General features: G+C 47.6%; 1 protein-coding gene across 50 annotated transcripts in view; it reads right to left on the bottom strand.

The window, feature by feature from the left end:
• Positions 1-14,157, bottom strand: part of EPB41L1 (erythrocyte membrane protein band 4.1 like 1) — a 140,070-nt gene that overhangs the window by 38,744 nt on the left and 87,169 nt on the right. For all 50 annotated transcript variants that reach the window (XM_063702179.1, XM_019017121.4, XM_019017120.4 and 47 more), the window contains 6 exons: positions 11,648-11,723; positions 8,676-8,894; positions 6,245-6,332; positions 5,509-5,661; positions 3,621-3,718; positions 3,198-3,373 (listed from right to left, as the gene is read on the bottom strand). In XM_063702179.1, coding sequence (XP_063558249.1) covers positions 3,198-3,373; positions 3,621-3,718; positions 5,509-5,661; positions 6,245-6,332; positions 8,676-8,894; positions 11,648-11,723 — 810 coding nt within the window. The remainder of the gene's footprint in view (positions 1-3,197; positions 3,374-3,620; positions 3,719-5,508; positions 5,662-6,244; positions 6,333-8,675; positions 8,895-11,647; positions 11,724-14,157) is intronic.

Here is a 14,157-nt window from a genome sequence, read left to right as displayed (position 1 = left end):
TTCCTGGTTTCTACAGCACTAGAGCCTGGGTTCAAATCTCAAATCCATCTGTTCTTGACTGTGTGACCTTGGGTAAGTTACATAATATTGCTGGGTCTTGGTTTCCTCATCTAGAAGCAGTGCCTGCTTTAGAAAACGGAGGTGAGGAATGAACAAGCTAATGTATATAAATATTTATGGAAGAGTGGCTGGCACAGAGTGAACCTTCCATCAATGGCAGCCCATAAACGTTGCTGTTTTGGTTGTGGTGGTTGTGGTAGAATACTCACTTGATCATCATTTAGCAACACACAAATATTGTGAGATTAGCTTTACTAGTGAAAGCTAAAGTCCTAAAATTTGCAACTGATTTACCTTCTTTATAAATTAGGGAGAATTCAGGGAGATGCCTGCAATAACACCTTTCTCACTCACTGGTATTCCAAAATGCTTTTCTGAATAGGAAAGGAAGGGGTGGAACTAGACTTCGCATCAGGCATTGGGCATAATCCGACTATGCCCGTGGATTGTGTCTTGGTAGAAAATAGGCTGAAAAACACGGGTTTAAAATAACCAGAGCTCAGATTATCCTTGGGGTTGGCCTAGATTTTAAAAAGAGGATAATTATCCTTTCTATTCATATACACTCACTTTGCAAAGTACGCATTTATGCATATATTTCGTTTGATTTACACAATACCCTATGTTGATGGCTGGAATGGGACTGACTTATCCCCATTTTACAGAGGATGACTGGAGACATCAAGGGGGGAAATATCCCACTGGTGACCTTTTGGTGAGTTGGGACAGGGACCAAGGCCTCCTAGCTTAGAGTCCATGCTTCTGTTCCTCTCCGATGAGCTTCACCAGCTCTGGGCTAACCTCTGCTGCCTGCCAGAATCTGGGCTTCATTTGGCTCCTGACATAGTAATGGAAGCTACAGGGGAGGGACCTTTCCCTTTGCATAAACCCCAGTTGTCAGTCCTCTGTCTACCCAAGAAGGAGCTTCTTCAGCCTCAGATGAACCCTAGCAGAACTACACATCTTTCAAACATGCACAGGAGTCCTGAGACAGGTCTCATTTTCATATACCAGACAAAGTATCAGACTTTCTTAATCACCTGGCAAACTCCTAGGTATCCTTCCAAACCCTGCCCAGTTGGCACCCTTTCTGCAGAGCCATTTCTGCCCCTTCTAGACTTAATTCCCCCCTCCTCATGGCTACTCTACATTCTACACATGCTTTTCCCATTGCTTGAACCACAACAAATGCTTACAAACCTGCTATTCTATGAGCTCCTCAAAGGAAAGGGCCAAACCTATTCACTCTAAATACTATACCCAGGACCCAACACAAGGCCTGGCACACATATAACACTCAGAAAATATAAGTAGAACTAACTTGCCTGGAGGCCTGCCCCAAGATGTTCTGGGAGTATCCACGGTTTCCCTACCCAAGTCCCCACTTTCCACCTTTTTTTTTTTTTTTTTGAGATGGAGTCTTGCTCTGTCACCAGGCTAGAGTACATGGTGGTGCAATCTTGGCTCACTGCAACCTTCACCTCCCGGGTTCAAGTGATTCTCCTGCCTGAGCTCCCGAGTAGCTGGGACTACAGGCGCCTGCCACCATGCCTGGCTAATCTTTGTATTTTTAGTAGAGATGAGGTTTCACCATGTTGGCCAGGATGGTCTTGATCTCTGGACCTCATGATCCACCTGCCTTGGCTTCCCGAAGTGTTGGGATTATAGGTGTGAGCCACCGTGCCTGGCCTTTTTATTTTATTTTATTTTATTTTTTTTTGAGATGGAGTCTCGCTTTGTTGCCCAGGCTGGAATGCAATGGTGTGAGCTCACTGCAACCTCTGCCTCCCAGGTCCGAGCAATTCTCCTGTTTCAGCCTCCCGAGTAGCTGAGATTACAGGCACATGCCACCACGCCCGGCTAATTTTTGTATTTTTAGTAGAGACGGGGTTTCATCATATTGGTCAGGCTGGTCTCGAACTCCTGACCTCAGGTGATCTGCCCGCCTTGGCCTCCCAAAGTGCTGGGATTACAGGCATTAGTCACCGTACCCAGCCCCCACTTCCCACCTTTAAGCCACTCTCTACAAACCTAAAAACAATAATGATGGGTACAATTTCTTAAGGTGCTACCATATGCCACAGAATATTTTCTAGGCATGATCTCATTTAGTTTTCCCTAGAACACAGCAAAGTAGGTACTATGTATTTTGTAGAAGAGGAAATAGGCTCAGGGAGTTAAATAAGTTGCTTAAGGTCACCCATCCATTCATTCAGATATTTATGAACCACTTCCGGTGTCCAGAGAACAGCCCACGGTGATTGTCAAGCCGAGATTTGAACTCAGATCTGCATAATTCTGAATCTCCCCAGTGACCCATGTGACTTCTGAACATCACCTACAAACTCTAGTGTGTACATCCTGGGGAGAGACTTAGGCCCTGAAGGGTGCTGATTTAGTAGGTCTGGGGCAAAACCTGGGAATTTTCGTGCTTAACAATCTCACAGGCGACTGATGAAACGTGGTTTGTGCACCACATTTTAAGCCCTGTCTGCTTGCTACAGGACTATATAGGGCCAGTTTTCATTGATGTTAAGGGCACCCATCAGTCCAATAGAAATGGGGACAGTGGAGAGTGCCATGTGGTTAGATTGTCAATCAGCCCAGAACCTAGTAGAACCAAAAGAATGACCAAGAACGATGCCCTGGCCTCCCAGCAGATAAGGCATCATCAGCTCCACACTGCAGTCATAAGACACTATTCTCCTAGTATGATGATGACCAGTGCAAGGGACACCAGCCTGCAGCAGAGGGATGCAGGGGAGGAGGGTGAATCAGACCTGCACTGCCAGGCCCAAGGTTAGACCACAGGTTAGACTGGTGGATTGCTAAGCTTCTTGGGTAGGTGGCCCAAACCATATGGCTAAACCTGGGACCCCAAAAGACCACGACTCAGGGAAGTTGTGGGGAATCCAGAGAGTGGTAGTGTCACATCTCAAGTGGGAGTGAGCTCTAGGTTGGGACTAAGCCACCAAGAGCTGCCCAGGGACAGCACTGGTCTTGAGGGGCCAGCCTGGTGCAGATGAACTTGGGATGCGTCTACCATTTTCCTGCTCATTCTGCAGAACCCGGCATGCCCACTCCCCCAGTTCCCTCTGAAGACCAGTCCCCGCCCAGCCCTCCAATTTGGGCCATACCTCCATCAAGGCTGCGGGACATGGTATACCGTTTGCTGGAAGAACGCTCAAAGAAGGGTGCAGGCCGGTCGATGAGGGCGCTGGCCTGGCGAGTCTGTGCCTGGGTCCTCCCACTGTACCGGAACTTGGAGCCCATCACCAGGAAGCCCTTGGGTGGGGGCTCAGGGGACACCAGCCTGCAGCAGAGGGATGCAGGGGAGGAGGGGGAATCAGACCTGCACTGCCAGGCCCAAGGTTAGACCACAGCTGGCCTTTCATCCCACTACTCCACCAACTACAACAATTCAAAGTGGTCCAGGAAGGGAGGGACTTGGGGAAAGGGTGGAGGACTTTCCTAGAGTTCTCACTAACTCCTCCCCCTGCTCCCCTCCATACACATGGCCTCTGCCCCATCCGCATTACCCCATCCAAGGTCAGGCTCACCGGAAGAATGTGTGATGCTCGATGCAGACCTTCCACAGTCTCTTGGCTGACCGGTGGTTTGGGAGCTTAAAGCCAATTGTGCTCTCAAATTGCTCATACTGGAAAACCAAAAGGGCAGGTTAGAGGCAGGGCCTGAGCTCACTCTCGCCACTAGCCCATTCTTCGTGTTTTTTATTTTATTTGTTTAATGTTTTTTTGAGACACAGGGTCTCGATCATTTGCCCAGGGTGGAGTACAGTGGCGCAATCATAGCTCACTGTAACCTTGAATTCCTGGGCTCAAGAGATCCTCCTGCCTCAGCCTCCCAGGTAGCCGGGACTACAGTCAGACGACACCACACCAGCTAATTTTTTGTAGAGAATGAGTCTCACTATGTTGCCTAGGCTGGTCTCCAACTCCTGGGCTCAAGCAATCCTCCCACCTCAGCCTCCCAAAATGCTGGGATTACAGACGTGAGTCATCCTTTCTGAACTCTTCTCAGGCATCTGCGACTTTGGCCTGTTCATTCACTGAATCGATAAGGGTGATTGAGCCCTTACTCTGTGACGGGCCCAGTGCTAAACACTAGAGCTACATGGAGACCAAGGCAGAAGATTCTAGTAGGGGAAGGGGACCTCCAATAACAAATAAGCAAACAAGATCATTGCAGACACTGATCAGGGCTACAAGGGGAATGAAGGGAGATGTGTGGTGCAGCAGAACTGGGAAGGCATAGGGGCTCCTGTCATCTAAGGAAGAGCAGGGGATCCCCTCTAGACCTAGATCTAGGTGATCTTGAGCTGACATTTGAAGAATGGGAAGGAACCAGCTATGTGAGAAGCGAGAGGGGGAGACACTTTCAGGTAAAGGAAACATCAAATGCGAAGCACTCAGGCAGGAAAGAGCTCGACTTATTCAAAGATCTCAAGGCCAAAGAGGCTAAAGTACCTTGGGCATGGGGCAGTGTGGCAAGGGATAGGTGGGAGAGGTAGGTGGCCATGGAAGGAGTTTGAAGTTTAGCTGAAGAGCTAAAGAGAGTTCCTGAAAGGTGTAAGCAAGGGTGTGGATGGGAAGGGGGAGTGGGCTTGCCATGATCTGATTTAAGGGACTTTTTAAGATCTCTCCAGCAGCTATGAGGAAAATGGCCTGGAGAGCACCAGAGGCGAGGGAGGGCAGTGAGAAGGCCCTCATAGGCACAGGCAAAAGATGGGGGCTGCTGGAGGCGGGTGTGATGGAGAGGAAGAGAAGCAGATGGGTTCATGTTTATTCTACAGGTACAACCAAATGGGCTTTTTGATGGGTGAGATGTGGGTAATTGAAGGAAAAGAGGTGTAGACATACACGTTTGCATTTGTGTGTGTTGTGTGTATAGTCGAGTCTGTGTATCTTAAAATGTGTACAAACTTCCATACTTACAACACCTAAATACATGAACTTTACACAGACATGTATTCATTTGTCTGTGTGACCTGAATGTATGTAGTTATACTTCTTCTTTTTTTTTTTCTCCCTTTTTTTTTTTGAGACAGAGTCTTGCTCTGTTGCCCAGGCTGGAGTGCAGTGCCAGCTAATTTTGTATTTTTAGTAGACACGGGGTTTCACCATGTTGGCCAGGCTGGTCTCGAACTCCTGACCTCATGTGATCCACCTTCCTCGGCCTTCTAAAATGCTGGAATTACAGGCATGAGCCACTGCACCTGGCCATATGTGGTTATACTTTTATTTAGGCTCCTCTCTCTCTCTCTCTCTCTCTCTCTCTCTCTGTGTGTGTGTGTGTGTGTGTGTGTGTGTGTGTGTGTGTGTGTGTGTGTGTGTGTGTGTGTGTGTTGGCAGTCCAGGCCCAGCTGCCAGGGTCCACTCCATTCTAGTTGATTCCGGTGAGGAGGAGTGTTTCCCAGGGCAGGCTCACCTCCCCAGGCCGGATCTTGATATAGAAGTTACTCCTCTTGTAGGAGATCTTGAGGATCTTGGGCCAGGCAAAGCGGTTGATTCTCAGCCGGTCCCGGTAGATGAGCAGGCCGTTGGCACAAACGCCTAACATGATGTCAATGCCCTCAGAGTCCTGCATGAGAAGAGACCATGGAATGGGAGGCCCGGGGTCCATGCCTGGGGACAGCCTGCCACCCACCCCGAAAACACTGCCCTGTGCACTGCTTGTAACGAGCTCTCAGGAGCAGGGTTAGAGCCTCCATGCTGGAGTCCCACTGACCAATCCCTCCCATAGTCATTCAGTCATTCACTCATCCATTTAGGTATTTTTTTCACCCACTCACTTGTTTGATCATTTGCTCTGTCAATCACTCAATCATTCATTCACCCAGCAAATATTTAGTGGCACACACTTGGTGCCAGGCTATGTGCCAGGTGCTAGGGATACAGAAATAAACTAAGGCCTATGTCTTTCCCTCACAATGCTCCCAATCTAGCAGTGGCTCAAACAGGTTCATAAATAAAATACATGGAGAAAATAATATAGATCATGAGAAAATAAAAGGTTATGGAACTTCGAGAAATGAGAATGAGAACAGAAAAGGTTTCAAGTTGGAGGTAACACAGGGTCTGGCACACCAAGCCCTAGGGAAAGGCCTGGTAGTTCTTTGGGGGCACCACCCATACACTAGGGGAACCCAGGAAGCTGGTGGTACCTTGGCATGGTGCAGGTCTACTCCGTACATGGAAAGCTTCTTGGCATTCTCTAAGAAGTGGATTTCTGCTTCTCCCGGGGTCATCCCCCTGAGGGAAAGAAAGTGATCACAGGTGACCAAGGGAAAGGCCCAGGCTTAGTCCTGCTGTCCAAAGGTGCCCACCATCAGAACCCATGATTCTAGGAAGTCAAATATGCTGAGCCTCACCCTAATCTTTTCCCTCTGCCCTCAGAGCAGGAGGGTGTACCCCAACTCCCACTTCAGCCCACCCAACCCCCAACTTCTGCCAAAGCTCAAGTCCAGTCTTGTTAGTCCAGGGATCATACAAAGGCTGAGCTGGGAGTCAGGATTTTTGCCTCATTCTGCCACTGAGTTGACTGTGAGCTATAAATTCTACTTTTCCATGACTGTAAAACCATTGTTAAGGACATTGTTCATTATAACCACCCAGGGGCTCCTAAATTATTACCCACACAGGATATTTCTTGCAGAATTTAGTATCAGAAGCCACTTAATCTCTCCCAAGGAAAAGGTGCACATTCTCCTTTCCAAAAAGAAGAGTTATGTAATTAATCAAGTTCCTTCTTTGCTTTGGCTGCCAGGAAACTTGGACTACATTTTATACTTAGTCACAGCAAACATTTATTGAGTACTATGTGCTGGTTCCTGTTCTAAGCACTTTACACGTATTAACTCACTGAATCCTCATAACAACTCTGTAAGATAGGTATTATTATTATTCTCATTTTACAGATGAGAAAACTGGCACAGAGACATTGAGTAACTTGTCCAAGGTCACACTGCTATGAAGGAGAAGAGTCAGAATTTGAATCTAGACAATGTGACTTCAGAGTTTATGCTCCTAATCACTTCATTACAGGTCTTGTGTATCCTCCAGGCCTCAGTTTCCTGTGACCTGTCTACCTCTGGGCTGCTGTGTGGGATACTTGGACACGAGACGTCAGTGTGCTTTAGGTCCAAAGAGCTTTAGGGGCAGCCCTTAGTATTTATCCAGCCCATATTGATCTGAACATCTTTCTCTGAATTATTATGACTCTTGCAAATCCTAAGATGTCTTGCTATCTAAGACAGGGATGACAAATAGATGGCAGGCAGGCCACTACTCCCTATTCCTATGCCCAGGTGGACATTGCTAACCTGGGCATTGTAGGGAATCAGTGTCCTACTCAACACAACACCACAGCAGTCGCTATTAACCAAGTGGAGTTAGTGTGCGACTCTCAGAGACAGCATTTGCCACCCTTGACCTAGCATTCATCACATCCCAGCAGGCTCTTCCCCACGTACACGATCCCTCCACATCTGACTCTAGCCCTCCTCTCCAGATAACGCCCACAGAACCAAGGCCTCCTAATTCCCTCCATCCTCAATAGTAATGAGACAATATCACCATACTCCTTTCCCTGGGTGCCGCACTTTACAGTTTATAATGCACCTTCACATTATTAATTATATTGAGTCCCCATAACAATCCTGGACTTACAGCCCCAAATACTTCCAGCTTAAAAGGACCCTACAAATCATTTAGTTCCAAGGGTTCCTCTCCAGGGGAACCTGTACAGAAGCAATGGCAAAGGGGAGTATCTGGGTTGTTACAAGGACTGAGAAGGTGTTATGGGCATTTACTGGGTCCCAGGGATGCTGAACATTCTGCACAATGAATTCTCCTGCCCCAAATGCCAATAGTTGAGAGACACTGATAATCTAACTTTGTGCATATACAGGTGAAAAATGGGGCTTAGATAGGTTAAATAACCAGCCTACAATCACACTAGTTGATTATCGTCCAACTGCTGGAACGAGGTGCTTTCCCCTGCATGATCAACTGTTCAACCCCTCGATCCACAGACAGCAACACTAACAGCCAACATGCAGTGTGCCTTTAATATGTGCTATTTAGGCTTCCCAACAATCCTACAGGGTGGGTTTAACAGCATCCACCTTGAACAGATGAGGAAACCAAAGCACAGGAAGTGAAATGACCTTCCTGAGATCCTCTAGTTAGAAAGTGGCAGAGCCAGTATAGGAACCCTAGCAGGCTGGCTTTCGGGTCCAAACTTTTGAACTCTACACCAAGATCTAGACATGAGGACACTTACTCAGAGACACAGTAGCGATTATTTTCTCCAGTTGGCAGATAAACTTATTCTCAGAGGCCAAGGACAGGGAATTATCACACCTATAGAGGAGCTTAAGAAACTTGGGTCCCAAAAGGTCATCAAGGCCACACAGCCAGTCACTATCGTTCCTATTTACAGAGATGATTTGCTCTCAGATATACCTCAAGCTAGGGGCAGAGCCAGGTGGGGTACAAACAGCACAGTATGCGGCGGCCTAGGACATTCAGGCCTGCAAGGAAGGCTCCCACTGGCCAAGGAGCCACAGAAGGCCCTGGCTGGCACCCTCTTACCTATATGTCTTATGCAGCTCCATGATCCTCTCCTCCAGCTCCCGGGTCTGGTTAGGGGCGAAGCGGAGCTCGCTGACATAGTTGCCCACATGCTCCTCAGCATCATAGTCACCCAGCTCAGCCTGCACAGCGTAGGAGCCCAGTAGGGCATGTGTGACAAAGGAGCATGGCAGCCGGCCCGTGATGATGTCTGCCCGCAGCTGCAGGCACAGGTAGTATCTGGAGATAGGGGAGAGCCAGCATGGGCACAGGGCCCTACTCCTCCCTAGATCCCCCAAGCACAGCTGTCCATCAGAACCAAATAGAACATAGCTCAGCAGAAAAGCATGTTTGTAGACATTGGCGCTTCATATATTGACAATCTGGGTATGTCTCATGAGATGGTTTTGCAACATTTCACATGACTTTAAGCATTTTTGTGCATTTCTAAATTTGAGGGATTTGTTTTCTATTATGACAGCATTTTCAATTTCTAACTCAATTTCAAGCTAAATAGGACTACTTTGCTGGTTTGGCCATTACAAAATGTCGTATAGTTTTAATTATACAAGTAATATACTGTATTCATGTTGTGGAAAAATTCACACTTTAGAGGTGACTCTAAATTTCCTCTTGATGACCAGAAATGTATGTGGTTTTGATTTATGGGTGTTTCTTACCTGTAAATGGCATCAAATGCTGTCTCTGATTCTAACAGCTCACTTTTTCATACCCAGGCCTTAGAGCCCTCCCATGTCAGCACATGTGACTCTACCCCATTTATTTTAACTTCCACATTGTATTCCATGTCCCAGATGAACCTGCTTGCCAATGCTTTCCCAAAACTTTCTTATTTTGCCTCCAGCTCTAAGTAAATTGTCTGAAAACAAATTGGTTTAGAGAAACATTTCCAACTACCAGGCCATGATTTTTTATAACTTTTATGCACAGTTGGACGATTTGACAATTTTAGAACCATTTAAAACCATTTTTATTGCTTTTTTGGTTACTATGTATTAAAAAAAAGTTTCATCTTTAGCCAACGATGCCTCCCTGTCCATTTTTGTTATGTTTCACCATTTTTTTTCAATTGCCTATTTCTTTTTCTTTTTTTCTTTTTTTGAGATGGAGTCTCACTCTGTCACCCAGGCTGGAGCGATCTCAGCTCACTGCAACCTCTGCCTCTCAGGTTCAAGTGATTCTCCTGTCTCAGCCTCCTGAGTAGCTGGGATTACAGCCACATGCCACCACGCCCAGCTAATTTTTGTATTTTTTGTGGAGACAAGGTTTCGCCATGTTGCCCAGACTGGTCTCAAACTCCTGGTCTCAAGCAATCTTCCTGCCATTGTCTCCCAAAGTGCTGGGATTACAGGTGTGAGCCACCACATCTGGGCTTTTTTCTTTTAAGTATCTTTTACTTAAAATAATTCTTACTACTTGGTGACATTATTTCACAGTCAGAACTGAAGTCCTGGCAAAAAGTATGTGCAGCCTCAGTGTGCGCCCAGGGCCAAGGCATAGACTCAGAATCAGTAGCAGCTCAAACATCACAGGCACCGAGTACAGGCTTATGGGCATTCTGTTCAAAAGTCTCAAAATTCAGAAATCACTGCCAAATATTCTGACCAATCTTTCATTTCAATCAATTTGTCATTTTGACCAGTTTATTTCGGGCCTAACTATTTTCGGCGAAATCAGCTGCTATAGCACCCATCTCCTGGGGCCATCTGTGCTAGGCAGGCCTAACTTCCTTCCTGGTGTCCCTGGAAGCACAGTGCCCAGGGTCTGGCACAAACAGGAGAGGTATCAGTAGGGAAGACCAGGGGGATTGAGGCTGTGCTGGCCTAACCTACACAGTCCACTTGGGAATGGAGTTTCAGATCCTGCTGCTGCCACATTAGCCCACACCTGACCTCAGGGCTCAGAACTAGGACTAATGACGCCAAAGCCCAGGCCTGATCTGTTCCAGGAACATCTGTCTTATCTCCCAAGGCCAGCACCTTGACCTTTGGTCGATGGCCTGGCAAACAGGCAATCAACATGAAGATAAAGGAGGGACCCAATGGGAGAGAGGGGCTGGCTTAGGAGCCCTTCCCCTGCTGTAGGGGAACTCCAAGCCCATATTTTATGTTGGGAGTATAAGGCCCATCACCTGGATGACACAGCCCCAGGATATCATGAAGTGAGACTATCTCTTTGGAAAGGGCTTAAGAGAAGGGCTTCCCCCGTTCTGGTTTCCAGAAATGGGATAACCCCACGGAAGCTCCCATTCTGAAGGATGCTTTGCACTCATTTCCAATCTTCAGGCCATGTTATCTACTGGCCCTGAGGCACAACGAGACTGCACACACAGTCCACGCTTGCCCCAACAGCCCAGGCTTTTCTCTGTGGGGAGTCCCAAGCCCCACTTGACTTCCACGTGCCTGACATGTGCACAGAGTGGCATGCAGACCAAAGTTCTACGTTCAAAGGCATCCCATTCTACCCCCTCCATACTCCCAATGCTGCAAACTGGTGGCTTACCCAGCACAGCAGCGTTTACATGGGTTTGGTATGTCCCACCCAGAGATGGCCCACGCTATGTTTTTTTAAAGTTTGCATTTGTTGCCAACATTTAGAACTGTGGTTTTTATTCTTTAATCTCTAGGTTCATTTCAACAATCAGGCCCAATTCCTACATGACAGTGATGGCCCGGAGGGGAACAGCAACTGTTTTAGGTGGCTTCTGTCCTCTTAAATCTACAAAAGGCCCCACAGTTCCCTGTGATACCTCCTCCTCTGACATCAAGGGTCAGCTGCCACTGACCACTGTGCTTGCATCACTGTGTTTCTTACAATGAGTCGGCTTCCTGTGTACGATGCTGTCTGCCTGACCTCGGTAGGCGACTGCATTTGCAGCTGCTGTCACATACTGCCTGTGTCCCCAGGGCCAGGGGCCCTCATCCATAGTCCCACACAGCCAGCACACCTGTCTCTCCCTCCACAGCCCTCACCTTGTGATGTCTTCTGTCAGCTGGGCAGGATCAGGCGGGTAGAACTTGACTGTGAAGGCAAAATTCCAGGGGCTACCTGAGAGGAGATGGGAGAGAGATCAGCGAGGCCCTAACACCCCACTGGGTGGTCCAGATGCACCATCCTCTGGGCAGTTTTTCAAAGTTTCTCCTATCTATAATCTCAGGACAATCCAATCAGGAAGGCTGGAACATTATTCCCATTTGACAGATTAGCAAACTGAGGCCCAAGTTAAGAGACTCGTGAGCTAGCAGTAGGAAGGAAGGTAGAAAGAAAGAAAGAAAACTGACGCTGCATGCCAGGCACACTGTTAATTGCTTTACAAACATTACTTCAATAAACTTCACCACAACCCCATGAGTAAGTAGTCCTATGATTAGCCCCATTTTATAGATGAAGACACTGAGGCCCAGGCAGTAAATTAGCCCAAGGTCACCCCGCTTGGAAGTGGCAATGCTGGGGTTCAAACCCAGGCCACCTGGCTCCTTGGTCTACACCCTAGTCTGGGTTGCAGGATGTTAATGATAAGAAAAAAGTCTAGATAATACATTAAACAGGTTTCCTAAATTTGGACTTGTCAGAGCCCTCACCCTGCTACTGTGCATTGCAACTCTCTGAGGGGAACATGCATTCAAGAATTTCCAAAAATGATTTGACCTGTTGTATCCATTTTTCACAGAGCATCCTGAAAGATTAATGTTTCTCAGAACACATGTTGGAAAACTCTGCCCTATATCATGTTGACTCCATCTCAGATGACAGGATTGGATTATAAACAAGACCTAAAAGGTAAATATAATGGGCTAAATGTAACAAAGGGATATTTTAGGGGGATAAATGCTAACCTCCACACTTAGATGTGAAAAACCAATGGCACACATCTAAGAAGATACACAGGGGAATAAAGGCGGAGGTTATAGCTGGAAGCAAGCTCTGCAAGCCCAGAGAAGGGGTGGTCACTTGAGAGGGGATGAAGGCAGGTAGATATGAGGTACTGGACAAAATTAGCAAAAGTCTACATATCCACAATGGTCAGACCACCCCTGGGACGTTTCAGGTTCCAGGCTCAAAATGGCCCCTGACAAAGTGAGAAAGCGAGGCCCATCCATGGCAGGGCTGTGGTCATGGACCACTGGAGGCCACATCATCACTACCATCCTTGTCTCTGCGGTAACCACCATCTGCACCATACAGATGTCACATCTCAAACTCTTACTAGATGCCAGTCACTGTGCTTGCTAAGAACTTTATGCACATGTACAGGGGTTTGATCTTCATAATCATCCTGAAGTTGACTTTCTTTTTTATAGATGAATTCTGAGAGGTTAAGTCACTCTCTCAGGGTCACTCAGCTAGTCAGTGGTAGAGAATGGGGATCCTAACTCTGGCCATCTGGCCCCAGAGCCCAGGCTCCTGACCACACTGACTCCTTGGAAAGAGCAGCTTCAAGGAATAACAATGGTCTCAGGAATTCCTACCTCAGGAATAATAATGGTAATAATCAATAATAATAATAAAAATAAATAACAGCTAATCATACCGGGTGCTACTGTGTGCAGGCACCATTCTACATGTAATACTCATTTAACCCTCACAACAACATAAATACAAGTACCAGCATTACCCTGCTTTACAGAGGAGGAAACCAAGGCACAGTCAACACAAGAAGCAGGTGGAGTTAACATTCAAATCCAGGCAGTCTGGCCTCAGTGTCTGTCTGCTTAACCATCACACCAGATTGCCTCAGGGAAGCAAGAAGAAAACAGCTACTGAGCACCTACTATGTGCTTGGTGCTGTCCATACATATGTCATTGAACTGTCACCCCCACTTCATGAGGCAGGAACTACTAATCCACTGGCCAAGGAGAAGCAGGGGCCCAGAGAGGTGGAGAGCTTGTCCCAGGTGCCCTATTTTGCCCTACCTTGCCCCAGGTGCACTGAGGTTTGGGAGGAGATACACCCAACTCTGAAGCTCAGGCCACAAGGACCAATGGGACCACCTTCAGAAGGCTGAGGTGCTGTCACAGAGGGCAAAAAATTGCTCCACTGGGGCACCAGAAGGTAGGATGAGGATAAATGGCTGGAAATTACAGGGGTAGAGGCAGAGACTGTGGCTCTCCTGGATAAGGTACTTGCTAGCGATCAAGACTTACTCGATGACTTGGGATGGCTACAAGAAGTGACATCCACCAGGCCTGGGCTGTGCTGGCAGGGGCTGCAGGCCACCTCTGGGAGGGATGCTGAGACCTGACCATTTGGTCCAGCCACCTGTCTTTCCCAAGCTCCTGGTCCTGACCAAACACCACACACTCGGCTGCCTATATGTTTTCCGATCCCTTTAGTCATGAGAGACAGGCCTCCCAGCCAGGCTGGGGCTCCTGGGGGACAGCCTGAAGCCCAGGCGGAGGATCTGTCAGCCCCCCGAGGAGTGCACTCTGTCTGTGTGCCTGCCTCTTTGTCTCCAACTGACAGAACCTTCAGGAAGAATTC

This window comes from Gorilla gorilla, chromosome 21 (genome assembly GCF_029281585.2).
Source record: "Gorilla gorilla gorilla isolate KB3781 chromosome 21, NHGRI_mGorGor1-v2.1_pri, whole genome shotgun sequence".
NCBI lineage: Eukaryota > Metazoa > Chordata > Mammalia > Primates > Hominidae > Gorilla > Gorilla gorilla.
Note: the sequence above shows the minus strand (reverse complement) of the source record. Positions and strands in the feature narration are given on the sequence as shown.